This window comes from Lepus europaeus, chromosome 4 (genome assembly GCF_033115175.1).
Source record: "Lepus europaeus isolate LE1 chromosome 4, mLepTim1.pri, whole genome shotgun sequence".
Taxonomy (NCBI): domain Eukaryota; kingdom Metazoa; phylum Chordata; class Mammalia; order Lagomorpha; family Leporidae; genus Lepus; species Lepus europaeus.
In genome coordinates this window covers 76177916-76205372 of record NC_084830.1, presented here as the reverse complement: position 1 = coordinate 76205372, position 27457 = coordinate 76177916, and the positions used below count along the sequence as shown (strand labels likewise).

The following is a 27457-nucleotide window of genomic DNA, read 5'->3' as shown; positions in this document are numbered from 1 at the left end:
TGCTAGGCCAAACTCCTGACCGTCTAGTCTTTTTTGAGCATAGGAAATTATTTTTTAATTTCATGATACTGTGGTTATAGTTTTGTTTTACATTGTATCACAAACATTTACATGCTTTTATAGCCTACAAGAAAAGCAACTAATTGTTATTTCAATGAATAATTAGGTTATTCCATGGTCTATAACACAAATGAATGTAAGGAAAACAAATTAATGGCACTTAAGAATCAGCTGTTTACCCTCTTCTCTCCTATTTCTCTGTATTTGAGTTTCTTTTCCCATGACCTTCACTCAGTCTCATCCCAATTCCCTTCTCTGTCATTCCTTTTTTTGTTTTCTTCTCTTTTTATTTATTTATTTTTTGACAGGCAGAGTGGACAGTGAGAGAGAGAGACAGAGAGAAAGGTCTTCCTTTTGCCGTTGGTTCACCCTCCAATGGCCGCCGCGGTAGCGCGCTGCGGCCGGCGCACCGTGCTGATCCGATGGCAGGAACCAGGGGCTTATCCTGGTCTCCCATGGGGTGCAGGGCCCAAGCACTTGGGCCATCCTCCACTGCACTCTCAGGCCACAGCAGAGAGCTGGCCTGGAAGAGGGGCAACCGGGACAGAATCCGGTGCCCCGACCGGGACTAGAACTCAGTGTGCTGGCGCCGCAAGGCAGAGGATTAGCCTAGTGAGCTGCGGCGCCGGCCTCTTCTTCTCTTTTTAAAAATCTATTTTAACTGCTACTTAATGGAAATGAAAAATACATTGAGAATTTCTTAAATATGCCCCAAATGTCTAGTTTTTAAAACTAAGTTTAATATTTTATGAATTACTCAAAATAATTACTGCATTTAGGTTTTTTCCATATCTTGTTTATTGTGAATAATGCTGCAGTGAATAGAGAAGCAATGATATATACTTGAAATAGTGATTTAATTTACTTTGGATATATACCCAGAATTTGATCCCTGGTAGACTCTGAGAAATCCAAATAAATAAAACATATGAAAATATAAGGAACTATAGAAAAAAAGGCAGTCCCAAACTTCCTGACACTGCTGCCTACTATATAATCCTAGCTAACCTTTGTTTTCATTTATAAAGGGAGAGTAATTAGGATTAGTTGCCATGACACATAAAGCGCTTGGAACGAAGCAAGTAAGTAATAAATGTGCTGGTTCTCTGCCTCTTTGCTTGTCCTTCCACCCCTTAGCTCATTCCCTTTCTTTTAATTCTGGACAGCGCAAAGAGAAACTTGTTATAAATAAGGAAAAAGAAGGTTGTAACAAGCCAAGAAGTCCTTGATGCCTTATAAGAAAGCTGTCTTCACAAACAATAACTTCAACCCTTCATCCTGAGCCCTGAAGTGTACCCTCTCCACAACATTTGTTCAACAGCGTTTAATAAAGCCGCAATTGTTTTATGTTAGAGTTACACTGTATTTCTCTTATTCTAAAAACCTCTAAGGAAGGGAAAGTGCACTGCCTTTTTTACAACGTTGAATATGATGCCCATGATCTAAAAGTTAAGTAATAGTAGGTGTAAGAGAACTTTAAATGGATATAGATAAAGAGTGCTTAAGAGTTTTGTTAATTGTTTCTCATTTGATAAATGACCCTCAACATACTCCCTCCAGTGTATGTTTACTTAAGACTGAACTAATCCCGTGCTGAAATACGATTACCCTTTGGATACGCTCTGGTTGTTCATTGCCTTCCTGTCTTTAATAAAATGCTTTAACTTTCCTCGTTCTTCATTAAGTTACTAAAGGAAGCAGACACTTTTCTGGACAGTCTCTGTTTGATAAATGATCATGTCATGCTATCACGTAAAGGAGAGCTGCAAAATACGAGGGAGCCAATTCTGTTTCCCCTGCAGGGCTGGTGCTTAAGCTCCTGCATAGGCGTCTGCAGCCCGACAATGCTCTCTCCAGGATTAATGATGACCACTGATGAACCTCTATTTGACCAGCATGCTCCAATCTTTATTGGAAACGTCTGGCCCAACTGTCCTTACTAAATCTAAAGACAGCCATTTGTCATCCCTCTGACTGCCTGTCATCATCTGCCTTGGAAAATCTATAAATTTTGGCTTGTTCCTGACTAAACTGTAGGATGAATAAATTTATCTTTGGGCCACTCTGCTTGTCAGGATCAATATTGAGCAGAGGTTGAATAAATTAGAAACCGAGAAAACATGACAGTCCATAGTACTTTGTTCATTTATGTCTTATAAATCAAATATTTAGTTTATATAAGAGGCAAGCGTGTCAAGTTTTTTTATTTTCCCCATTCATTTTGAAGATTCTATACCTCATGATAAATGGTCATCAGAAAACCAATGAAGTAAATCACTAATGTATCTGACTATGACATTAACTTTTTAGATCATTTAATTGATTTAGCAAACTTTGCAGACATAAAAGCTATAGGTAAAGATTAAAGTATTTTTTGCTGTTTCAAATTTTTATGCATTTTTGCAACCTGATTATTTATTTTACTTAATAATGTTAGCATGCTATAAAACTTGGTACCAGTGAAGTTCATGACTCAACTTACACTAATTAAGCTACCTGCAGAAATACAGAAGTCCTTATAAATCACCATCGAAGTACTTAATATTTGTATACATTGATGCATATCTGTTTAAAGAAGTTACAGAAAAAGAAAACTCAAAGACATGTTAACCAAAAGTAAATGCCATTTAAGCTAGAGCGCTCCAAGTTAAAGAAATTTTAAGTTACAGAGTATTATTTGACCTAAAACCTCCATTTCTCCTTTGCAGTGGATGACATTGCCACCAATTTTACTGGGGAGAAGTGGGTCATCTGTCCAAAGTTTTTTCAGTTATCTGCCTCTAGTGTTGCATTTCCTCTTCTACTTCTCTTTGCCATTTCCTCAAAAAAGATTTCCTCCTCTTTTCCCAGGTTAGTCCGTTCTCTTGATCCTGGCCTCTTCCTTGTGGGATCCTCTCTATCTGCATTTCCATTTCCAATGTCTCTTTCTCTTCTGGTTTTTGTCCTTTCTCTTTCCTGTCATTGCCAAAATTCTTCAAAGAGTTTCCAGACCAGCGCTTCTCAAACTTTCATGCGGTTAAGAATCATCAAGGCATCATATTTAAATGCAGGTTCTGATTTTTTAGGTCTGGGGCAGACGCTGAGATTCTACATTTCTGGCACTGCTGCTGCTGATTCTATTCATCTTCAAGTGGCTTCCCACTGTTCAAAACTATCATGACCTGTGCATCCCATCTACTTATCATCCCCTGCTTGAATTAAGTTCTACCTTCACTCACTTGGCTTCTCATCCCTCATGTTTGCCATGCTCCACCTGCCCCAGGTCCTTAACACAAACCATTTCCTTTGCCTGCTAAGTCCTTCTCTTATCTCAGAGTACAGCTCAACTATCCCTCCTCAGAAACCTTCAATGACCCTTCTAATTGGAGCATATCCTCTCATTCTAGGTGCAAAGGGCCACATTCTTCTGGTGATACCAGTGCAATCACATATTTGTATCAGGGTGGTTATGTGCTCAATGTTTCTCTTCCTCTTAATGCTGAAAGGCCTGGAGGACAGGGATGCATCTGTTTTATGCTTACTATGGCCTCCATTGTTCAGCAGGCCTTGCCAAGTAGTAGGTATTTCTCAATGAATGAAGAAAAGGATGAATGTAAGAGTGAATAGGAGAGGGGTGGAAGGCCTGAGGTTAGAAGCAGGACAAGACTTAGTAGGGAGAAGTAAGATGGAACTCTCTTTTCCCCTTCTATTTACAGAGCTTAAGGATTATAGTCAAACTGATAGTACTTTTCCTTGCCATATGTGTTCCTTTAAATTTTTATTAAATATGTTTCTTTTTTTACTGTTTAAGTCAGACTCTTGATTAGAAGATTCAAAGTTATTTAAATATTAAAAGACCCATTATTTTCTCTTGCACATGATTTTTCTATGCCAAAAGACATTGGTAAATACAAATCACTAACATATGTTAGTTTTTAACACTTTATAAAAGTCTATGTATAGGCTTGATTACCAGGACTTTCATAGTACTGACTCATCTTTGAAAATATATTTAATATAATGTGACTAAACCCTCTTTTTAATATGTATTTGAATGATGACTTTAAATTTTGAGTGGTTAGAGTCAATGATAAATTATCAGCAAAAGCAGTAATTTTAAGAGTATACTTTCCCTTAAAAGAGCTATAATTGGTTATTTCATGTATTTTTTTGTAGGTGCATTTGAGGAACCTGCTGATGCCCATATAAAAGCAGCTGTTTTCAGTGCTAAAAACCTCAGGTAATTACAGTGGCTTTGTTAGGATTCTCTAATGATATCTGCTTCCTTTTCCCCATGGCACAAAGCTGTCTGTTTCTGACAGCTCTTGGGATGGATGTCAGCAACCTTATATATGGCTGAGATTTCTCACCATGGTATATGAGTTTGATGTCAGTGGCTTTTGGGTAACTTAAACGAGGATAAAGAATGCAAAAATTAAAGCCAAGAAATAGAGACACTGACCCCAGGAATACATACAAACAAACAAGTTAATATTCTGATGCTAGATTTCAAGTGTCGTTTGATTTTAATGATTTAAAATGAACCTTAAAAGCACATTTGAAACGTATCTTAGGCAATGTCTAGGTTCAGACTCCAAAGAAACTGTGTTCAGGTATTTTTAATTGCTTGTATTCTCAGGATGGAAGTAGCATAACTTAGGATTTCCTCTTTACTCCCTGGATATCTTCTCTCTATAGGAAGGAGAAGCAACTCCTGGCATAGTGCAACCACTGGAACTTCCCAGATGGTTTGCATTTCTTCACATGGTAATTGGATATTTTTTGTTCCCTTACTCATTTGTTCTCTAGACATGTAGTAAGTGTGTACTATGAGCCAAGCACTGGGCTTGGCTCTGGATAATCCTTAGGTCGATAAATCAAAATTCATTGCTCTCAAATATGCTGAGTTTAATGAGGGATACAGTGATATACAATAACATAGTCATTATAATCAGATTTCCTTACCAACCATTCACACTTTTAGACTTAAAAAAAATAAATGATGTAATCAACATATTTATTTATTTAAATAAAATAAATAATTTTTAAAAAAATTTTTGACAGGCAGAGTTAGACAGTGGGAGAGAGAGAGAAAGGGCTTCCTTCCGTTGGTTCACCCCTCCAAATGGCTGCTACAGCCAGTGCTGCGCCGATCTGAAGCCAGGAGCCAGGTGCTTCCTCCTGGTCTCTCATGCGGGTGCAGGGCCCAAAGACTTGGGCCATCCTCCATTGCCTTCCTGGGCCACAGCAGAGAGCTGGACTGGAACAGGAGCAACCAGGACAGAACCGGCACCCAGACCGGGACTAGAACCTGGGGTGCTGGCGCCGCAGGCAGATTAGCCTAGTGAGCCACGGCGCCAGCCCATAATCAACATATTTTAAACAATCAAATAAGACTATAGGATTTATAACAAAACTACTTTCAATTTCAGCTATTTCTACACACATATACCTCCATATTTCTAAAAAAAAAAATGCTGTTTCTTGCTTTTTTTTTAAACTTAGATATTTATCCTGAGTTCCTACTATGAAAGATGATGATTTAGCTGTCATAAATATTACTTCCAACCCCTACTGTACTTCCCTTCTCTCATATTGTCAATAGAGTTATAAGATTGTTAATTAAATTAGTGTTCAGTGATTAATTATTAAGCTCACAAATATTGTTCACAGCTAAACTACATTTTATATTATATTATTGCTTCTTATTTGCCCTAGAGTTAAAAACTATTTGTTTCTTTGTATAATTTTCTTATCATTTATCCAGCCTGCTACAGCATTGGGCTGGCTGCCACCTTTTACCTTTATGGTGTGAATTTTCCTAGCCTTTCTCCTGTCTCCTAGATACCATGTCTTCCTTTCCTGGTTTACCCTATTTAGATGAAACACATTTTCCAATAGCTAACTGAGAAAACGCCTATGGGATATAAAATGTTTTGAGAGCTTCCATGCTAAAACATATTTTATACCTCATAATTGATTGAAAAATTGACTGTATAATTCTAGATTGGGAATATTTTTTCCTCAAATTTATGAAGGCAGTACTCAAATGTATTCCATACTGACCCATTTGATTCATAATTCTTTGTATTATGATCTTCTTTTCCCTTGTAAAAGCCTTAAGCATTTTCTTTCTGTTCCTGGCTGTCTTAAAACTTTTTAAGGCTGACCTTGGTTAAGGTCAGTTTTCATCTACTATGCTCGGCATTTGGGAGACGGTTTCACTCTGAAAATTCATTCCTTCAGTTCTTAATATTTATCTAACATTATTTTAAAATAAACATTATTTAGTTAAAATTTATATGCAACAATGCATCTACTTAAATGACCATATTAATCCATGTAATAACCAACATAATCAAAGTACAGAAATTTTCCATCATTCCAAAAGAGTCACTCCAAATTACTAAGAATAACTAGGGCTGGCCCAGGCCAAAGCCATGAGCTGGGAACTCAGTGTAGGTCTTCTACCCAACACATACTGTATCCCAAGGTATATACTGGCAGAGACCCAACACATGCTGCATTCCAAGGTATACCTTAGCAGGAATTGGGAGCACAGCTGGGACTTGAACCCTGGCACTTTGATATTGGATGCTGGCATCCCAAAGAGTGTCTTAACAGCAGGCCAAATGCTTACCCCCCAATCTCTTTAATTTTAGCCATTCTATTAGGTGTGTAGTGAGCCCACATTTCATTTTTAATTTGGATTTTTCTCATTTATAATAATATTGAGCATCTTTTCTTGTTTTATGGACCATTGTTGAAACCTTTAGCCCATTTTAAAAACATGCTGTTTGTATTCTTACTATAGAGTTGTTAGATATCATTATATATTCTAGATAAAAATTGTGAAATGTATTACTGATATTTTCCTTCAGTCTGTGGTTTACCATTTCATTAATGATGTCTTTCAAGAGAAATTTTGCAGATTTTCAAGAAGTCCAGTTTATTGCTTTTTATAGTAATACTTTTTGTTTATTTTATTTTTTAAAAACTTTAGGGGATGGCATTGTGGAGTAGCAGATTAAGCTGCCACCTGCAGTGCCCATAAGCCATATACACCCAAGCACTTGGGTGACATGGGCCCAAGCATTTGGGCCATCTTCTGGTGCTTTCCCAGGTATATTAGCAGGAAGTTAGATCAGAAGTGGAACAGCTGGGACTTGGTGCTCATATGGATATAGGCACTGTAGGCAGTGGTTTAACATACTGTGCCACAATGCCAGCCCCTTCATGAAGTAGTCTTTGCTTGTCTATTTTCTGAAGAATTGTTATCATTTATTAAGTGTTTGATATAATACATGAATTAATTCATTTGATCTTGGAGTTTTCTTTTAACTTGTGAAATATGGTTATTTAATAGAGCTATTAAATACAGAGATATTCAGATTTTTCTATTTCTTAATTTAGGTAATTTGCATCTTTCAAGGAATTTATCTAAGCTATCAACTTTATTAGCAAAAATTTTCTACAACATTCCCTTATTATTATTTTAACTGTAGTGATATCTTTTCATTCATGGTGTTGTTTTAAAAATAATTTTAAAAATTTAACTTACACTAAAAAGATGTAAATATTTATGTGGTACTCTGTGATGTTTCAGTACATGTATACATTGTGTAATGTCAAGTCAGAGTAAACTTGCCTATCTCCCCAAATGTTTTTCATTTCTTTAAGGTGAAACATTCACAATAATTTCTTTTTGTTTGTTTTTTTAAAAAAGATTTATTTATTTATTTAGAAAGTCAGAGTTATGGGGGCCGGCGCTGTGGATCAGCGGGTTAAAGCCCTGGCCTGAAGTGCCGGCACCCCAATATGGACACCGGTTCTAGACCCAGCTACTCATCTTTCAATCCAGCTCTCTGCTATGGCCTGGGAAAGGAGTAGAAGATGGCCAAGTCTTTGGGCCCCTGCACCCGTGTGGGAGACCTGGAAGAAGCTCCTGGATCCTGGCTTTGGATTGGTGCAGCTCTGACTGTAGTGGCCATCTCGGGAGTGAACCAGTGATGGAAGACCTCTCTCTCTGTCTCTACCTTTCTCTGTAACTCTGTCTTTCAAATGAATATAAAACAAAATCTTAAAAAAAAAGAGAAAGAGTTATAGAGATAGTGGGAGAGAAAGAGAGAGAGAGAGAGAGAGAGAGAGAGAGAGAGAGAGATCTTCACCTGCTAGTTCACTCTGCAGATGACTGTAATAGCCAGTACTGAGCCAGGCCAAAACCAGAATGCAGGAGGTTCCTCCAGGTCTCCTATGTGGGTAGAAGAGGCCCAAACACTTGGGCCATCTTTCACTGCTCTTCTCAGGTCATTATCAGGGAACTTGATCAGAAGTGGAGCAGCTAGGACATGAACTGGTACCCCCATATGGGTTGCTGGCATTGTAGGTGATGGCTTTACCTCCTAAGCTACAATGCCAGCCTATGTTTTTTTTTCTTATTAAAATATATAGTATGTTATCATCAACTATATAGTTACCCTACTGTGCAACAGAACACCAGAACTTATTACTATAAGTTATTAAGTATCTATAAGTTATTATCGATTAAATAACCTTTCTCCATCCTTCCTTCTACCTTAACTTTCTGTAGCCTCTAGTAGTTACCATTCTACTCTCAACTTCTGTGGGATCAACTTTTTTTATTTTAAAGTTATTATTTGACTTATTTGAGAGACAATTAGACATGTTGTTGCAAATGATAATATTTTATTCTTTTTAGTGGCTGGATAGTATTTCATTGTGTATATACATCACAATTTCTTTTCCATTCATCAGTTGATGGACACATAAGTTGTTTCCATTGCTTGGCTATTGTGAACAGTTCAGCAATAAACATGAGGTGCAATATCTTCACAATAGGCCAACTTCGTTTCCCTTCAATATATTCCCAATAGTGCTATTGCAAGATCTTATGTTAATTCTAATTTTACTTTTTTGAGGAACCTCCATACTGTTTTCTACATGGCTTACTAATTTACTTTCCCAACATCAGTGTGAAAAGATTCCCTTTGCTATACTTGTTATCTTATTCTTTTTGATAATAGGCAATTCTACTGAAGTTAGGTAGTCTCTCATTATGGTTTCGATTTGCATTTCCCTGATGACTAGTGATATTGAACATCTTTTTATGTACCTATTGGCCATTTGTATGTCTTTTTTTTTTTTTGAGAAATGTGCTTAGATCTACTGTCGATTTTGAAATTGGATTTTGTTTTTGCTATTGAGTTATTTGAGTGCCTTACATATTCTGGCTAGTAACCCATAGTCAGATGTGTAACATATATTTTCTCCCAATATGTAGACTGGCTCTTCACCACATTGATTGTTTCCTTCGCTGCACAGAAGCTTTTCCGTTTCATGAAATGCAATTTGTTTATTTTTGCCTTTTTCTCCCTGTACTGTTATGATCTGATGCAAGAAATCTTTGCCTGTTCCAATGTCCCAAAGTATTTCTTCTATGTTTTCTTAAAATACCTTCACAGTTTCAGGTCTATTTTGAGGCTTTTTTTGTACAGTGTAAGATATGGGTATGGTTTTTTTCATCTTCTGCATGTGGCTATCCCAGCACAATTTATTGAAAAGATTATCCTTTCTCCAGTGTGTGTTCTCAGAGCGTTTGTCAAAAATCAGTTGGCTGTAAATGTGTGGGATTACTTCCAGGGTCTCAGGTCGCTATACTGTTCCATTAATCCATGTATTTTTTATGCCACTGCTATGCTATTTTAATTACTGTAACATTGTAATATATTTTAAAATCAGGTAGTGTGGTACTTCCTGCTTTGTTTCTGCATCAATTGAGATGATCATATAATTCTTGTCTTTCATTTTGTTGATGTGATATATCACATTTGTTGATTTGTGGACATTGAACCAATCTTGAATCTTTAGCATGATTCCTATTTGATCCTGACAATTAATATTTTAAATGTGCTGTTGGATTTGGTTTGCTAGTATTTTGTTGAGGATTTTTACATCAGTGTTCATTAAGGATATTGGCCTACTACTGTTTTTGTTTTTTCCTTGTCAGGTTTTGGTATCAGAGCAATGCTGGCCTCATAGAATAAGATAAGTTTGGAAGGAGTTCTTCCTCTTCTACTTATTAGTAGCAATTTTTTTCTTGTTTACCTTTTTACTTAATTGAAAGGCAGAGTTACAGAGGGAGAGAGAGAAAGAGAGAGAGAGAGAGAGAGAGAGAGAGATCTTCCATCCACTGGTTCACTCCTCAGAGAACTGTAATAGCTAGGGCTGGGCCAGAGTAAAGCCAGGAGCCAGGAGCATCATCCCAGTGTCCCACGTGGGTGCAGGGGTCCAAGAACTTGGGCCATCTTCTGCTGCTTCCCAGGAGCATTAGCAGGGAGCTGGATCAGAAGGGAACAGCCAGGACTCAAACTTGCATCAGCTTTACCTGCTATACCATGACACCAGCCCCTTTTTGTAGCAATTTAAGAACTGGTATTATTTCCTCTTTAAATGTTTGTTAGAATTCAACTGCGAAGCCTTCTGGTCATGAGCTTTCCTTTGATAGGAGACTTTTAATTGTTGAATTAATCATGTGACTTGTTAGTGCTCTATTTAGGTATTTCTTCATGATTCAGTTTTAGTAAAGTATATGTATTCAGAATTTGTTTTTTTCTTCTGGTGTACCAAATTTATTGGTGCCTTAACTGCTGTGTTAAATGCCAACCACCTTTCTTCCTTTTTTAAAAAAAATATCTATTTTATTTATCTGAAAGGCAGAGCTAGAGAGAGAAGAGAGGTCCTCCACCTGCTAGTTCATTTCCCAAATGGCCGCAACAGCCAGGGTGGGATCAGCCCTGAAGCCAGGCAGAACCCAGGAATCAAGAACTTCTTCCAGGTCTCCCACATAGGTGCAAGGACCCAAGCACTTGAGCTATTCTCCACTACCCTCACAGATGCACTAGCAGGGAGCTGGATCAGAAGCAGAGCAGCTAGGACTCAAACCAAGGTCCACATAGGTCACCAGCACTGCAGGTGGTGGCTTCACCCACTATGCCACAATTCTGGCTCTGAGCTTTTCTGATGTAGGCATTGATTGCTATAAAATAACCCCCATTTTAAAATAAATATTTATTTATTTATTTGAAAGGCAGAGTCACAGAGAAAAGGAGAGAGAGAAAGAGAGAGAGAGAGAGAGAGAGAGAGAGAATCTTCCATTTGCTGGTTCACTCCTCAAATGGCCACAATGACCAGGCCTGGGCCAGGCTGAAGCCAGGAGCCAGGAGCTTCTTCCAGGTTTCCAACATGGGTACAGGGGCCCAAGGACTTGGGCCATCTTCTACTTCTTTCCCAGGCCATAGCAGAGAGTTGGATTGAAAGAGAACTAGCCAGGACTTAAACCAGTTCCACATGGGATGTCGGCGCAGCAGGCTGTGGTTTAATCTATTGTGCCACAATGCCGGCCCCTATAAACTTCCCTTTTAATACTGCTTTTGTTGTACCCCATAGATTTTGATAAGTTGTATTTCTATCTTCATTAGTTTCAAGAAATTTTTAAATTTCTCTTTTAATTTCTTCATTGATTATTGGTTACTCAGGAGTAAGTTGTTTAATTTACATGTGATGGCCGGCGCCGTGGCTCAATAGGCTAATCCTCTGCCTTGCGGCGCCGGCACACCAGGTTCTAGTCCCGGTCGGGGCACCGATCCTGTCCCGGTTGCCCCCCTTCCAGGCCAGCTCTCTGCTGTGGCCAGGGAGTGCAGTGGAGGATGGCCCAAGTGCTTGGGCCCTGCACCCCATGGGAGACCAGGATAAGCCCCTGGTTCCTGCCATCGGATCAGCATGGTGCGCCGGCCGCAGCGCGCTACCGCGGCGGCCATTGGAGGGTGAACCAACGGCAAAAGGAAGACCTTTCTGTCTCTCTCTCCCTCTCACTGTCCACTCTGCCTGTCAAAAATAAAAAAATAAAAAAATTTAAAAAAAATTAAAAAAAAAGAGAGAAAGAATTAATTTACATGTGTTTGTATTGTTTCCAATATTTTATTTGTATTGATTTCTAGTTTTATTGTACTGAAGTCAGAAAAAACATTCAATATGGTTTCTATTTTTAAAAATTTGTTGAGAATTATTTTATTAACAACCATATGACCCATCCTAGAGAATGTTCCATGTGCTATTGAAAATAATTTTATTCTGTAACTACTGGATTGAATGCTCTGTGAATGTCTGCTAGGTCCTATTTATCAAGGGTAGAATTTAACCCTGCCATTGCTTTGTTAATTTTGTCTGGATGATTTATCTGTTGATGATGGTGAGGTGCTAGTGTCTTCTGCTTTACTATATTGGAGTCTATCTCTCCCTTTAGGTCTATTAATATTTACTTTATGTATTTGGGTGCTTTAATACTTGGTGCAATATGTTTACAGTTGGTAGCTTATATAATGATCTTTCATTCTTGATATTATTAATTTGTATCTTCTATTTTTTTTCCTTAATCAGCCTGGCTTGAAGTTTATTAATTTTATACTTGTTTTCAAAGACCAAACTCTGTGTTTTCAGCAAAAATGACTCATATAGGCATTTCTCTCCTTTTTTATTTTTTTAATTTCAGCTCCCACATATAAGGGAGAACATGTGGTTTTTGTCTTTCTACTCTTGGTTATGTTTTTAAGCTACTAAGGTGAAGTTTAGGAGTAGCACCTGTTTTGTGTACATTAGAGTGAGAAATGCATTGGTTTCCTAACATTTCACTAGTAAGTCTTTCACTAAAGCTCCCTTTTATTAGCATTACACTCTACTGTAGTATTTGACCCACACCCTATCTGTTTTGACTTCATGAATTAAGCTGGCTCTCTGTAATTTTGTTGTTAAAGTTTCTCTCCAGGTATCACCCCTTTAATTCATATACTGAAATTTCAGGTATAGAGGAAGTATGAGTATTTCATGAAAAGCCAGAAAGAAGTTTCTCAAACCATAACATGGAAAGATATTTCTAACAGGTTCTGTGGCTTCAATTTAGAAGAAAACAACGTGGGGCAGGTGCTAAGGCACAGTGGGTTAAGTGGCTCCCGAAACGCCAACATCCCATATGGGTACCAGCTCTAGTCCTGGCTTCTCCACTTCCAATCCAGCTCCCTGCAAATGTACCTGGTAAAGCCATGGAAGATGGCCCAAATTCTGGGGACCCTGTACCCATGTGGGATACCTGAATGAATCTCCTAGTTCCTGGCTTCAGCCTGGCCCAGCCTAGTGGTCGTGGCCAAATGGAGAGTGAACTACCAAATGGAAGCTGTCTTTCTTGCTGCCTTTCCCTCCTTCTTTGTAACTCTGCCTTTCAAATAAATCTTTAAAGAAAAGAAAAAGAGAAGAAAAATAATGTAAACTCCTGCTGAAGTATGCAAAAAAACAATACTTGTCCAGACATAATCTCACTGTTGCCAAATCAATTACATTTCTGTTAACCTCTTATCTGCCTTCATGTTAAACCTTGAACATCATTCAGTGCAAGAGGACACACTCTCCTTAAAGCTCCCTTTTCTCCAAGATTACTGACTCTTTCTAGAGCCTTCTAATTGATCTCTACATGTTGGAGTATTTCTTTGCTTGGCCTTGGTCTCATTTATTCTGTCTTAACTATCTTCTGCCCAGCCGTATGGTGCTAAAAATCATGTACATGCTGTTGGTTCTAAAACATTCTAATCTTCTCCCTTGAACTATAGATGTCTAGTTGACATGTCCATTTCAATGTCAAATAGGTATCTCAATAGAAGCAATTCTTCTATCCTTTGTCTGTTATCCCCAAACTCATAAAGGTTGTCACTATCTTCCCAGTTCCTCTCACAAAAATCTAGCAGTCATCCTGATTCCTCCTTTTCCTTTATTCTTATATCCTACTCAACAAGTTCCATGGGTTGTAGCTAAAAATATACCTCTGAGCTACCCACTCCTCGTCATCTCCAAGCAACCATCTTTTCTTATTTAGCTTCTGCGGTAATCTTCCAACTGATCTCCTTGCTGTCATTCTTGAAACTCATTCTTCACATAACAGAGAGAGAAATCTTTTTAACAAATATAATCCTTTCAGTGACTTTTTGTTGTACTTAGAATAAAGTAAAAACTGTGGTACTGTTCTAAAAGGACCCATATGAATGATTCTATGCCTTTCTTTCTAATCTCACATTGCATTGTTGCCTCTTCATACCCTAAACAATTATTTATTGAGAAACTATACAAGGTGCCAGAGACTGGGCTTGTACTACAGACTCCACCACAGTGAATTGGCCTTTTTGCTTCCTTGAACACTCCAAGCTCTCTTTGGCCTTGGAGCCTTTGTGTTTGTTGCTCCCTGTACCTGACATGTTTCCCTAGCTTTTTATACTTTCTTCTTTCTCATCTTCGAGATGTCAATGTAAATGTTATTTCCTTGGAGGCCTTTCTTTATAATGTGACCCAAAATATCCACTGACCACTTTTACAGCATCCGATTTGCTTCCTTCATAGCACTTTTCATAGTCTTCTCTGCTTATGTATTTTCTTGACCATTTCCTTCCCTGCTCCTCTGAAATATAAGTTCCTTCAGTGTAGAGACCCAGTGCCTTGGATATATTTCTTCAAGGACCCAGAATAGTGCCTGGCACACAGGGCTTATTTTGAATAGATTACTGATGGGAAGGACAAGCCACACAGAGGAGATATATTAAGTTCAATCTTTAAAAATGAAGAATTGGCTATTTAGATGCTGATCATTATATTAAATAATTAGCAATAGTGAAGGTATTTATTTTGGTTATACATTTATTCTGGCTATGTATTAACATGGCCTAGGAGTGATCACTGTCAGCAAAACAGATTAGCAATAATGTCATGCAGTAGTATTGTTGGGTAGGTGTCTGGGGGTCCCCAGCTGGATTTATTCATTCTTGTCTTGGCATGAGAGATGAATTCAAAGAACATAGATAAAATGCAAGAATGAGTAGAATTTATTTAAAGAGTTAGAAATAGTATCATTCAGAAGTGAGTGCGGGCATCCTCCCTTCATAAGGAGGGAGGAGTACCTGCTGCACTTGCTGCCCTGTTGCTACCAGCTGCTGCACTCATGGAAGTTCAGGCTGCACCTCTCATCCCCCATTATGGTATAAGGAGTGGCTGAATATACAGACAAGGAGCAGTTCTGGCAGGGTTCAGTGCACTTGGTGATTTCTGGGATGTTTTCATGGAGTTTCCATGTGTAGCTTCTCATGCACATGGTCATCATGGCATCTTGTGCATGATGGGGGAATGAGGCTCAGGTGCATCAAGAGAAAATGGGTGTGCTGAGCCTGTAGCCATGTTGGATTGGCTTGGAAGGGGGTGGGATTTTAATGGTACTTTTAGTCTAAAGTACAGAGATTGCTGGATGTCTCTTAGCTCCCTCTCCTTAATAATTCCCTGCCTAGTCCATATCAATAGAATTTCCTTTGGGATCATCTGAAGGCTAGAAGTTCTATTCTGTTGTCAAATTTCTCTGTTCTAAGTTAAAGTAATAATAATCTAAAACTTTGGAAGTAATGACAATAGCTAAAATGATTCTTGATAATTAAAAATTAGGGGCTATTACTGTGGCACAGTGGGTTAAGCCACCACTTCTAACACCAGCATCTCATACCAGATTGCTAATTTGAGTCCCAGCTAGTCCGCTTCTGATCTGGTTTCCTACTAATATACCCAGGAAGGCAGTGGATCATGACCCAAATACTTGGGTGCCTGCCACCCAGGCAGTAGACCAGGATAGAGGTCTAGTATCCTGGCTATGTCCTGGCCTCACCCAGGTCATTGTAGCCATTTGGGGAGTAAACTAGCAGATGGAAGTTCTTTTTCTGTCTGTCCTCTCTGTCACTCTGCCTTTCAAAAAAAATTTAAAAATAATAAAAACTACTTGGGATGATGTTTGGCTTAGTAGTTAAAACACTGATTTGGATGCCTGCATCCCATATTGAAGTACCAGGGTTCATGTTACAGTTTCACTCCTGATTCCAGTTTCTTGTGGACCTTGAGAGGAAATTGGTAATGTGCATCCTGAGAGGCAATTGGTAATGGATTAAGTAGTTGGGTCCCTGTCACCTACATGCAAGGCCCAGATTGTATTCCCAGCTCCCAGCTTTTGGAGAGTGAACCAGTAGAATAGGAGTGTTTCTCTCTCCCTCTCTCTCTCTCTCTCTCTCTTTCTCTGTCTTTTGGTCCTCAAATAAATTATAAAAACTAATCATCAGCTTTTTCAAGATGTATTCATGTATTCACCACTTATTACTGAATATTTATTTGCCAAGCATGTGCTTAGAGACTGATGGCACAAAACCTTTAAGGTACATACTAATCCTGCACTTATTAAGATTAGTGCCAATTTCTTTCCCAAGGAAAGGTAAGCATTTGTGCTTAGCCACAAATATAGGACATTGCACACAGTCCTAGTCTACTCTACTCAAATCAAAACCTATACTCAGGGCCGGCGCCGTGGCTTAACAGGCTAATCCTCCGCCTTGCGGGGCCAGCACATCGGGTTCTAGTCCCGGGCGGGACACCGGATTCTATCCCGGTTGCCCTTCTTCCAGGCCAGCTCTCTGCTATGGCCCGGGAAGGCAGTGGAGGATGGCCCAAGTCCTTGGGCCCTGCACCCGCATGGGAGACCAGGAGAAGCACCTGGCTCCTGGCTTCGGATCATCGAGATGCGCCGGCTGCAGCGGCCATTGGAGGGTGAACCAACAGCAAAAAGGAAGCCCTTTCTCTCTGTTTCTCTCTCTCACTATCCACTCTGCCTGTCCAAAAAAAAAAAACAAAAAAACAAACAACCTATACTCAGGTTTCATCACTTTGAATAGGATCATATGTTCTATGTATATTATATAAGACAGTACTCATTTTATCATAAAATCACATCATTATCACAAATATTCTAACATCATAGGAAAATCAAATAATTCTAATAATGAATACAAAATACTCAATGAATAAGTTTAGAAAACCACTCTAAAATTTAAAATATTTTTAATACAGAGTTTATCGCATGAATTCCTTATATCTTTCATGTTGCAAATTGAAATAACAAATTGATTTGTGCTTCTTTATGTTTTTTTAATTGTATATATCTACCATTGTCTTCAATGACATTTTGAGGAATTCATTTGTTTTAAAATACATATATTTATTTCATAATCACCTACTATCTGCTTATAGCAATTATGGGATGAACAAAATAATGGATCTAAATTTGGAAACAAGGCCGAAGTAACTCTAACAGTCAACAGATTAACTAGGAGTAGTTCTAAAGGCAAGAACTCTGGAGCCAGAATGCCTGCACCCCATATCAGAGTGCCAGTTCAAGTTTTGGTAACGCCATGCTTCTTTTTTTTTTGATAGGCAGAGTGGATAGTGAGAGAGAGAGACAGAGAGAAAGGTCTTCCTTTTTGCCGTTGGTTCACTCTCCAATGGCCGCTGCGGCCGGCGCATCTCGCTGATCCGAAGCCAGGAGCCAGGTGCTTCTCCTGGTCTCCCATGTGGGTGCAGGGCCCAAGCACTTGGGCCATCCTCCACTGCCTTCCCGGGCCATAGCAGAGAGCTGGCCTGGAAGAGGGGCAACCGGGATAGAATCCGGCACCCCGACTAGGACTAGAACCCAGTGTTCTGGCACCGCAAGGAAGAGGATTAGCTTGTTAAGCCACGGCGCCGGCTGATAACGCCATGCTTCTAATCCAGCTTCTGCCAATGTGCCTGGTAGGCAGCGGATAATGACCCAAAAACTTGGGTTCCTGCCACCTAGGTGGGAGACACAGCTGGAGTTCTTGGCTCTTGGTTTTGGCCTGGCCCAATTCTGTTTGTTGCGGGCATTTGGGGGAGTGAATCAGCAAATGGAAATTGGATCTCTCTCTCCCTCTCTGTCTCTCTATCTCTATCTCCATCTCTCTCCCTCTCTGTCATCCTGTCTTAAAAACAAAAAAGCAAAAGATCTGGTGTAGGCTTTTGGTGTAGCAGCTAAGACACTGCTTAAAATGCCCACATACCATATCTGTGATCCTGGGTTTGCATCCCAGCTCCACTCCCATTTCCAGCTTCTTGATAATATTAATGCATACCCTGGGGGACAGGAGGTGATGGCTCAAGTGGTTGGATCACTGCCACCCATGTGGAAGACCTGGATTGACTTCATAGCAGCAAGCATCAGCCCCTAGCCTAGGGCAATTGCAGGTATTTGGGGGGGTGAATGAGCAGAGTGATTCACTTTCTTTCTCCTCCCTGTCTGTCTCTCTCCCTCCCTTCTGTCTTTCAAATAAACAAGAAATTTTAAAAAGAGCTCTATTTATAGAAGAAATAAGCCCATTCTTCCTCCTGTAGTCCCCAGTCATAAAATTATCCCACAGCAATCCCATAGCCAAACCAGAAACTTTGAGGTTGGAGCAATGGCTCAGCTTGTGGATAACCAATTCCAGGAAGACTTCCTGAGCCCCAAGTTGAATCAGGGCTACAATACTTATTAAAACAGAATCACATTTTAGTTTCTTCATTTGTTGACTCTAGGCTTCTTGAAGCCCAGTATTGTATCCTTCCTTTATCTGTTCTACACTGAGTAGTACAGTGCCTGACAAAGACATAGGTGACCAATACATATTTGAATAGATAACTGAATGAATACAGCATGATATTACGTGACATGGTTCTGGCTAGTAAGAACTAGAATAAATTCAAGATCCAGGGTACAATTCCCAAATAATAATAGCCAGGAAATAGGATTGATGTTGTTATAGTTACTAAAAAATTCATTCACTGGGAGATATGATTTATGGAGTGGGAAATCTAATTTGTATGGAAATCTAAATTGTATGGAAAAATGCAGTGAGTTAAAAGCATATACTTCCTTTTCAGAAGGGACTATTATTGTATTGGTGATAGATGGAGGCATTGGAGTTTGGGGCAGAAAACCAGATAAGAGGGCAGAATTATTCAAATAAGTGCATTAAGAAGTAGAGAATCATAAGCTAGTTTTAGAACAAATCCAGAACAGTTTTTAAAATGCTACACTCAAGTGACAAATTTTATGACTATTTCAAAATATTTTTCTTTTTCAAAAGCTTTTAATTTCTTTTTTTCTTACAAGATTTATTTATTTGACAGAGTGATAAATATATAGAGAGAGGCCTTCCATCTGCTGGTTTACTCCCCAAGTGGCCATAAAGGTAGGGGCTGCTAGGAGCCCAGAACTCCATCTGGGTCTCCCATGTGGATATGGAGGGGCCCAAGTACTCAGATCATCTTTTTTCCCAGGCACTTAAGCAAGGAGCTGGATGGGAAGCAGAGCAGTTGAAGCTTGAATTGGTGCTCTGATATGCGATTCTGGCATCCTAAGTGGCACCTTATCCCACTGTGCCAAAATGCTGGCCCTCAAATGTATTTTTCAATTATAATTTCATATAAATATTTTAAAGTTTATTTTTCTTTACACTACCTTCACATGAAGAAGTTGGTTGTCAACTGCTATGAGGTGATTAAGATTCTCCAGGACTTCTAAGTCTTTTATGTCATCAATATTATTATTGCTGATATTCAATATAGAGAGGGATTTCTATAAGAAAAGTAACAAAATTAGCATTAGTAAAATAGTCTAAATATTATATATAGAAACCAGAAATCCTAATACTTGAAAAGTTTAAGATTTATCAGTTTAGAGGGTTTGGCTCATTACAAAAGACATGGAGATTTAGTTTCTATGTCATATGTTTTTTTCTTATAGGACTTTTAGAACTGTAGTATAACTATGACTTATTCTTCTTGCCTGTAATTCCTCAACAGTCCCTATTTTCACTTTCTAGGATAAAATAAGAATCAAAATTCAAAGAAAAATGCCCCAATAAGTGAGTAATACATATAGAAAAAATACTTGCTGCAATTTATACAAATTCTAATTTTGTGCTAAATATCAATAAGATTTGTACTTATAAAGAAATAGTTTTTCTCTTTTTTTTCTAAATAGGAAACAACCCAGAATCAAAGACTATCTGGTTTTTATTTTTTCTCTATAGAATAGTTTTCTCCTAACAGTGCATATGATTTAGAAGCCACTTAAGAAAACTAGCTAATTAGCAAAATTCTGATGCTATCTGTTAAGGAGGACATAAATATATAACACAGCAACATTAAATCAAAGTTGTTTTAAAATCCAAGGCCCAGGGCCGGCGCCGTGGCTCAACAGGCTAATCCTCCGCCTTGCGGTGCCAGCACACCGGGTTCTAGTCCCGGTTGGGGCGCCGGATTCTGTCCCGGTTTCCCCTCTTCCAGGCCAGCTCTCTGCTGTGGCCTGAGAGTGCAGTGGAGGATGGCCCAGGTGCTTGGGCCCTGCACCCCATGGGAGACCAGGAGAAGCTCCTGGCTCCTGCCATCGGATCAGCGTGGTGCAGCGGCCATTGGAGGGTGAACCAGCGACAAAAGGAAGACCTGTCTCTCTGTCTCTCTCTCACTGTCCACTCTGCCTGTCAAAAATTTTAAAAAAATTTTTTTAAAAATTAAAAAAAAAAATCCAAGGCCCAGGAATCTCTACTGAAGTGGGGTTTACACACTAAAGGATTACACACAGCTAACCTTTAGAGAAAATATTTCCTGATACATTTAAGACAAAATAAAATTGAAAAAATGATGTATTACATTTAGAATTTCATAATCAACACAAAAATTGAATCGGTAAGAATGTTTTCAGTGGTGTTTTATAATAAAACTAGCCGTCCCACAGTGAGTGAGGTCGGTTAATTGGATCAGTTGCAGTTGAGCTGAGTTGGTGGCAGCTGATTCTATAGGGAGGTTGGAGGGGCTAGAATAGAACCAGGCCACTTTTTTTTTTTTTTTTAATTTAAAGAACTACCTCTAAATGATTAGGAATTTTCTGTCCTCCATTTCTGGACTCTAAAAATAACACTGATGAAATCTGTAAAACAGAAACAACTTTATCCCATTTATGTTTCCTGACCTGGAATTGAAGGTAGTCTATCCTTAAAAGTCCTGTTTTGAAGTCATAAGAGCCTCAGTGGCACCCTTTTGTCAACTTACTGGGGCATCTCCATGTGACTGACTGGTTGTCTGACAACACAAATGGAGCACTCAAACTATGCAGATCTGAATAGGAAGAGCTATATGTAGTGCAACCTACAATCAAATCAGGATCCATGGGGAAAATGCCTTAACATATCGAGGTTGTTTAAAAGTTGCCAAATAGGCCAGTGCCGTGGCTCACTTGGCTAATCCTCTGCCTGCGACGCTGGCGTTCTAGAACCCTGGGTTCTAGTCCTGGTTGGGGTGCCGGGTACTACTCCCAGTTGCTCCTCTTCCAGTCCAGCTTTCTGCTGTGGCCTGGGGGGACAGCGCAGGATGGTGCAAGTGCTTGGGTCCCTGCACCCGCATGGGAGACCTGGAGGAAGCACTTGGCTCCTGGCTTCAGATTGGTGCAGTGCCGGACATAGCGGCCATTAGTGGAGTGAACCAATGGAAGGAAGACCTCTCTCTCTCTGCCTCTCTGTCTCTGTCTCTGTCTCTCTCTCTCTCACTGTCTAACTCTGCCTGGCCAGAAAAAAAAAAAAAAGTTGCCAAATAATCATCCATTCATCTTCCTTTAGTTTTTTTTTCCTAAAAGTTTGAGCCATGCCAATTGTGAAGGTCCAGATTATGAATGAAATAACATCTGTATTAGGTGCAAAGTGTTGAAATCTTTACTTAGTATATACTAAATTGACCTTCTGTATATAAAGATAATTGAAAATGAATCTTGATGAAGAATGGATGGGAGAGGGAGTGGGAGATGGGATGGTACGGGTGGGAGTGTGGTTATGGGGGGAAAAAGCCGCTATAATCCAAAAGTTGTACTTTGAAAATTTATATTTATTAAATAAAAGTTAAAAAAATGTAATAGTCCCCCCTCCCAAAAAAGAACTTCAGTTTACATAACATTTTCATATCCTTTCAGTTACCTTAAACTGCAGCTATTATCATCCTACTTTATAGATGCAGAGTCTCTTGAGACATAATGTGGAAAAATTAGCTTCAGTCCTCAAATAAGCTCTCAACTGACCATATAAACATGTACAGTGTCCAAATGTACCTTCACTGTCTTCCTGTTCCATTTAACTTGTTAATCACTACATTCTTTGTCAAAGTATTTAAATACTTTCTCCTTACTGCCAGAGAACGAAGAGTTCTTGGATCAAACAGAAGCTTTTCTCCAAGGGGAAGTCTCTGACTTTCAACATGAAGCTCTCTTAGTTCTTCTAGTCCTTCCAAACCTTCTACGACAGCAATGTAATTGCCTCCCAGATACCTGCAAAACAAAGATATAATTCTGAGTGGACATTCTGAGAATGTGATAGTCCTTAAACAAGATAAAGTCAGACTAACAAAATCATTGAGCTGTGTGAAAATTACACATGCAGATGTTGTATTTATATTGACTATGAAAGGTTTCATCTAAATGACAACAAATAATAGTGTTACACTTAATTGAATCTAAAGGAGGTTTTTTTTTTTTTTTTTTTTTTTTTTGTGTGAGAGAATTGAAATAGTTCTTTAAAAACCATCTGGCTTTCTCATATGGTCAGGTGCAGAAGAATCACTTGGGTTATAGTTTTAAAAATAAAGATTTCTGAGCCAGTGTTGGGGCACAGTGGGTTAAGCCACTGCCTGTGACATTGGCATTCTATATGAATGCCAGTCCAGAAAATGGAGCAGCTGGCACTGGAACCAGTGCCCATATGGGATGCTGGCATCACAGGCAGCAGCTTTACTCACTACACCACAGCACCAGCCCCTGCTCCACTTTTGATCCAGCTCCCTGCTGGAAAAGCAGCAGAAGATGGCCAAGTAATTGGGCTTCTACACCCATGTGGAAGACTGGGATGGAGTTCCAGGCTTCTGGTTTCAGTCTGGCTCAGCCCTAGCTGTTGTGGCCTTTTTTGGGGAGTAAAAGTAGCAGATGGAAGATTCTCTACTTCTGTTTCCCTTTCCCTCTCATACTGTACACATACTGTAATGCTGCCTTTCAAATACATACATAAATATTTAATAAAAAAAGATTTCTGAGCCTAACACCTAAACATCCTGATTTGGATATCTATGTTAGTAATATGCATTTCTAAACATTTTTCTTTATTTGTTTTACTTGAAAGGCAGACAAAGACAGTTTTCCCATTCACTGGCTTACTGCCCAAATTGCTTGCAACTGCTGCAGCTGGGCCAGGACCAGAAGCCAAGAACTCAATCTGGGTCTGCATGTGGGTAACAGGGGCCCAACTATCTAAGCCATCATCTGCTGCCCCCCAGGGTCCGCACTAGCAGGAAGCTAGAATCTGGAGCACAGCTGGGATTCAAACCTAGGCACTTTGCTATGGGATGTGGGCATCCTCAGCAGAGTCTTAATCAGTAAGCCAAATACCTGCCCCTAATATGCTTGCTTACTTTGCTTTTCTTTTTTCTTTCCTTTTCCTTTTCTCTTTTCTATTTGAAAGGCAGAAACAGAGATAGAGATCTTCCGTTTTGTGGTTCATTTCCCCAAATGCCCACAACAGCTGAGGCTGGGCCAGGTGGAAGCCAGAAGCCAAGAGCCTGGAAGTCAATCTGGGTCTCCCATGTAGGTGACAGGGACTTAGTCATCCAGAGTGCACATTAGCAGGAAGCTAAAATGGGAAGCAGAGCCAGGACTGGAATACAGGCATTCTAATCTGGGATGTGGGCATCCCAAGCCACATCTAAGCCAACACACCAAATACCCTACCATGTACTTTTTAAAAGAGATTATTTATTTGAAAGGCAAAGTGACACACAAAGAGAGACAGAGGGAGGGAGGGAGGGAGGGGGAGAGAAAGAGAAAGAGAGAGAAAGAGAGAGAAAGAGAGAGAGAGAGAGAGAGAGAGAGAGAGAGAATGAGAATTTACTGATTCTCCTAGATGGCCAAACTCCTTTATCAGGGAGTTTGATGGGGAACTGAACTGGTGTTCTGATATGGGATGCTGGCATCACAACAGGCAGATTAACCCACTGAGCCACAAAGCTGGCTCCCTATGTGCATTTTTAATAAGCATTTCTCATTCCAGTCTGTGTCATCATTCTGACACTTCACCCACTTTTTTGAGAAGGATGATTGTTATTCCAATTTGGGAATACTGGATCCATCAGTCTTTATTGCTTAATTCTAATGATTTATAATGATTATAGGAATAAATGTTTTCTTACAGTCTAATCTACATCAGCTTTATAAATTCTATGAACATGACCTTTTAAGATACATGATTTGAAAGGCATTGAATTTGGGTTTCATGAAAGATTTTCGCCAGTTGAGCCATACATGAAGATACTTCAGGCATCTCTATAAGCCCTTAAGACAACATAACCCACACAACTACCACCAAAGAAAAGTATAGCAGGCTCAATAAAACACAAATTGTTGAGCATTACTTGTGAAACAACTCATTTTGTATTAGTAACAGTAAAAGAGAATAAAAATTGAGGTCTAGGCCAGCGCCATAGCTTAACAGGTTAATCTTCCGCCTTGTGGCGCCGGCACACCGGGTTCTAGTCCCGGTTGGGACGCCGGATTCTATCCCGGTTGCCCCTCTTCCAGGCCAGCTCTCTGCTATGGTCCGGGAAGGCAGTGGAGGATGGCCCAAGTCCTTGGGCCCTGCACCCGCATGGGAGACCAGGAGAAGCACCTGGCTCCTGGCTTCAGATCAGTGAGATGCGCTGGCCGCAGCGGCCATTGGAGGGTGAACCAACGGCAAAAAGGAAGACCTTTCTGTCTCTCTCTCTCACTATCCACTCTGCCTGTCAAAAAAAAAAAAAAAAAATTGAGGTCTAGTCCACAAAACACGTGTAAGAATCAAAATCAATTTTATATTCAATTTACTTTTGAGCAGTGCAGAAAAAGGAAATGCTTGCATGCATAAAATATGTAAATACTATAATGATGACAGTTAAATTACTCCAAAATAAAGGCACTTACAGTTTTTCCAGTTTCTTTAATGACCTGAGGTTATCTATACATGAAATACAATTGTTTTGTAGGTACAAGTGGGTCAGATTTGTGGCATAATTCAGGTTAGTGATTTGACTAATACGATTATCATATAAATATAAAACACTAAGATTTTTGCAAAGAGATAGGTCTTCCTAAAAAGAAAACAAAAACAGGTCATATTTAGTTTTTCCTGAAAACTTAGAAGTTTTTTTTTTTTTAAGAAAATCTTTCACTTGATCATTCTGTAAATTTCCTTTAGGTTAATATAAAAGAACAGTGTCTTTCTGTTAGTAAAGTCAAAACAAGACTAAAATGATTACAACGTGAGTTCTAGACTTCTGCATTCTATAATTATATTAATAAAATTATATTTGTTAAAATGTTCCTAATGCAAGAAATTTTTCTTGGAAACAGGCTGCTCTAGAGGTTGAAGCATTGACCAAATTATTGTTCCAACAATATAAATCAGGGCTTAATCTTTCTATAGGATAATAAGTAAATTTTTGTGACTTATACTACTGAAAATTGGAAGTCATCTAGACATTCAAGAATAATGAGTGAATAAAGATTATAATAATGTTATTGAAAGGAATATTGCAAAACCATTAAATATAGTTTTGTTTATTTAGCAATATCTTACAGATTTCATAATACATAATTAAGTGAAAGCAATAGATTCAATATGACTATTACAAAATTATATAAACATATGCCTAGAAAAAAAAAATGGAAGGACATAACTTAAATGTTAAAAGTTATCTCTGAATGATATGTATTTTTATACAAATGAACATTAATTTTAAGAAAACGAATAATTAGAAGTATTTTTAAGTCATTTCTTATGTGTGGTAGAATTAGCCTAGAATAAGGAGATAAGAGAGGGAGTGATATTTGCTCAAAAATATCTCAGCCTTCATTAAGAAGATATTTTGAAAAACATCTACATTTTGGGAACTTTAAATTTATAAGTGATTCTCACTTCAGTGTGAATTACTTTAACTAGTTTGCTGCCCTCCTAACCAAGATGATCCACACTGGAGGAATACTGACTGATGTGAGAACAAAAAAGCTTTAAATGGAGGCTTTCTGGAGAAAGCAGTCCATATTTGGTATGATGACATAGAGAGCTCAGGGCAACAAAAGAAAAACATGAAGTTTGGACAACTGGATTCTTGGGGAAAAGGATCACCAGGAATCCACAAAGGGATATAGAATGGGAGCTGAATTGGGTCTCTGCAAAAAGAGAAAAACACAGCAACAAAAATTAAAAATAAAAAACCCAAGCATTTCTTAACTGACAGTTTTGTCTGGGGCTTGGCAATTCATTCATTCAGTCATTCAGTATTTATTAAGCAGTTAATACGAGTCAGGCATTATACTGAAGTATTTAGAGTGATGTGAACAAAATAAACACGATCCCTGCCCTCATTAATTTATATATTTCTGAGAAAGTTATCTCACCTATAGTCTTCCACATTTGTTGTAGACAACAGGTACCAATACAAATGTCCTAGCTGGATTATTGTAGCCTTTCGTTTCCCAAGTTAAAGCCAAGAATTACCTCATATTGAGAAAATGTAGTTTTGAATAGAACCAAGTAAACATAATCTTGTCTGATATAACTGGCCCAATGCAACATGCATTTACATAACCAGTTAAACTGTGTGTAAAAAAAATGTTTCATCATTAAACTTGAAATATGGCATTCACATATTTTTAAAATTGATATGGAAAATTGTTTTTGTGATTATTTCCTAATATATGCTATCAAATCTAGATAGCTATGCTATATAATGCTGTCTGGGAACAGTCATATGTATATTTAAGAATCACAATGGTATATTTTGTAGACAATTTTAGTAAGTATAATATCACAAGTATTATTTAAGTGAAATAAAACAGTGATAAAACAGTTATTAAGTATAAGCAAGGTATAGCTAATATATTAGGTCAAACCAATTTCAACTTTATATTGTTAATTATATAAAAGACAATATGAGTTCTTACAATTGCATCTATATTTTTGTCTGAAAAATTTATATGAGTTATTTTCTTCAGGCACTGTGAAAATGTTCCTTCTTTTCGGGCTTTAAGATTGTTGTTTTTGGCAATTAAATCCAAGGTCAGTCGAACCATGATTTCTCTATAAATCAAACTCTCAGCAATAGCGCTGTGTTGATACCATGTCAAGAAGGAGATTTAGGTATTGTTTATTTTCAACTTTCTAAAAAGTAAAGAAAAAAGAAACATTATGATATCACATGGAAACTTGAAAAAATTATTTGACTTACTCCTTTTCTTATAGAACATTATTTGATATGCTACTTCAGTTTTTCTAAGGTATTTTCTAAGTTTATAGACAAGCATTTTTGTAAAAAGATTTAAAGCACCAAAATCAATTAAAAGCACAATCACTTTTACTTTTAAATCTTTTTCTCTCCCTTAACA

The 27457-nt window shown here is 38.5% G+C and overlaps 1 protein-coding gene across 1 annotated transcript in view; it reads right to left on the bottom strand.

Annotated features, from left to right (window-relative positions):
• Window positions 1-27210, bottom strand: part of PPP1R42 (protein phosphatase 1 regulatory subunit 42) — a 48323-nt gene extending 21113 nt beyond the window's left edge. The window contains exons 1-4 of the mRNA XM_062189560.1: window positions 27017-27210; window positions 24995-25161; window positions 22183-22321; window positions 19469-19585 (exon numbers count right to left, since the gene is read on the bottom strand). Of these exons, the coding sequence (XP_062045544.1) occupies window positions 19469-19585; window positions 22183-22321; window positions 24995-25161; window positions 27017-27145 (552 nt within the window). The 5' untranslated portion in view covers window positions 27146-27210. The remainder of the gene's footprint in view (window positions 1-19468; window positions 19586-22182; window positions 22322-24994; window positions 25162-27016) is intronic.
• Window positions 27211-27457: the final 247 nt, after the last annotated feature.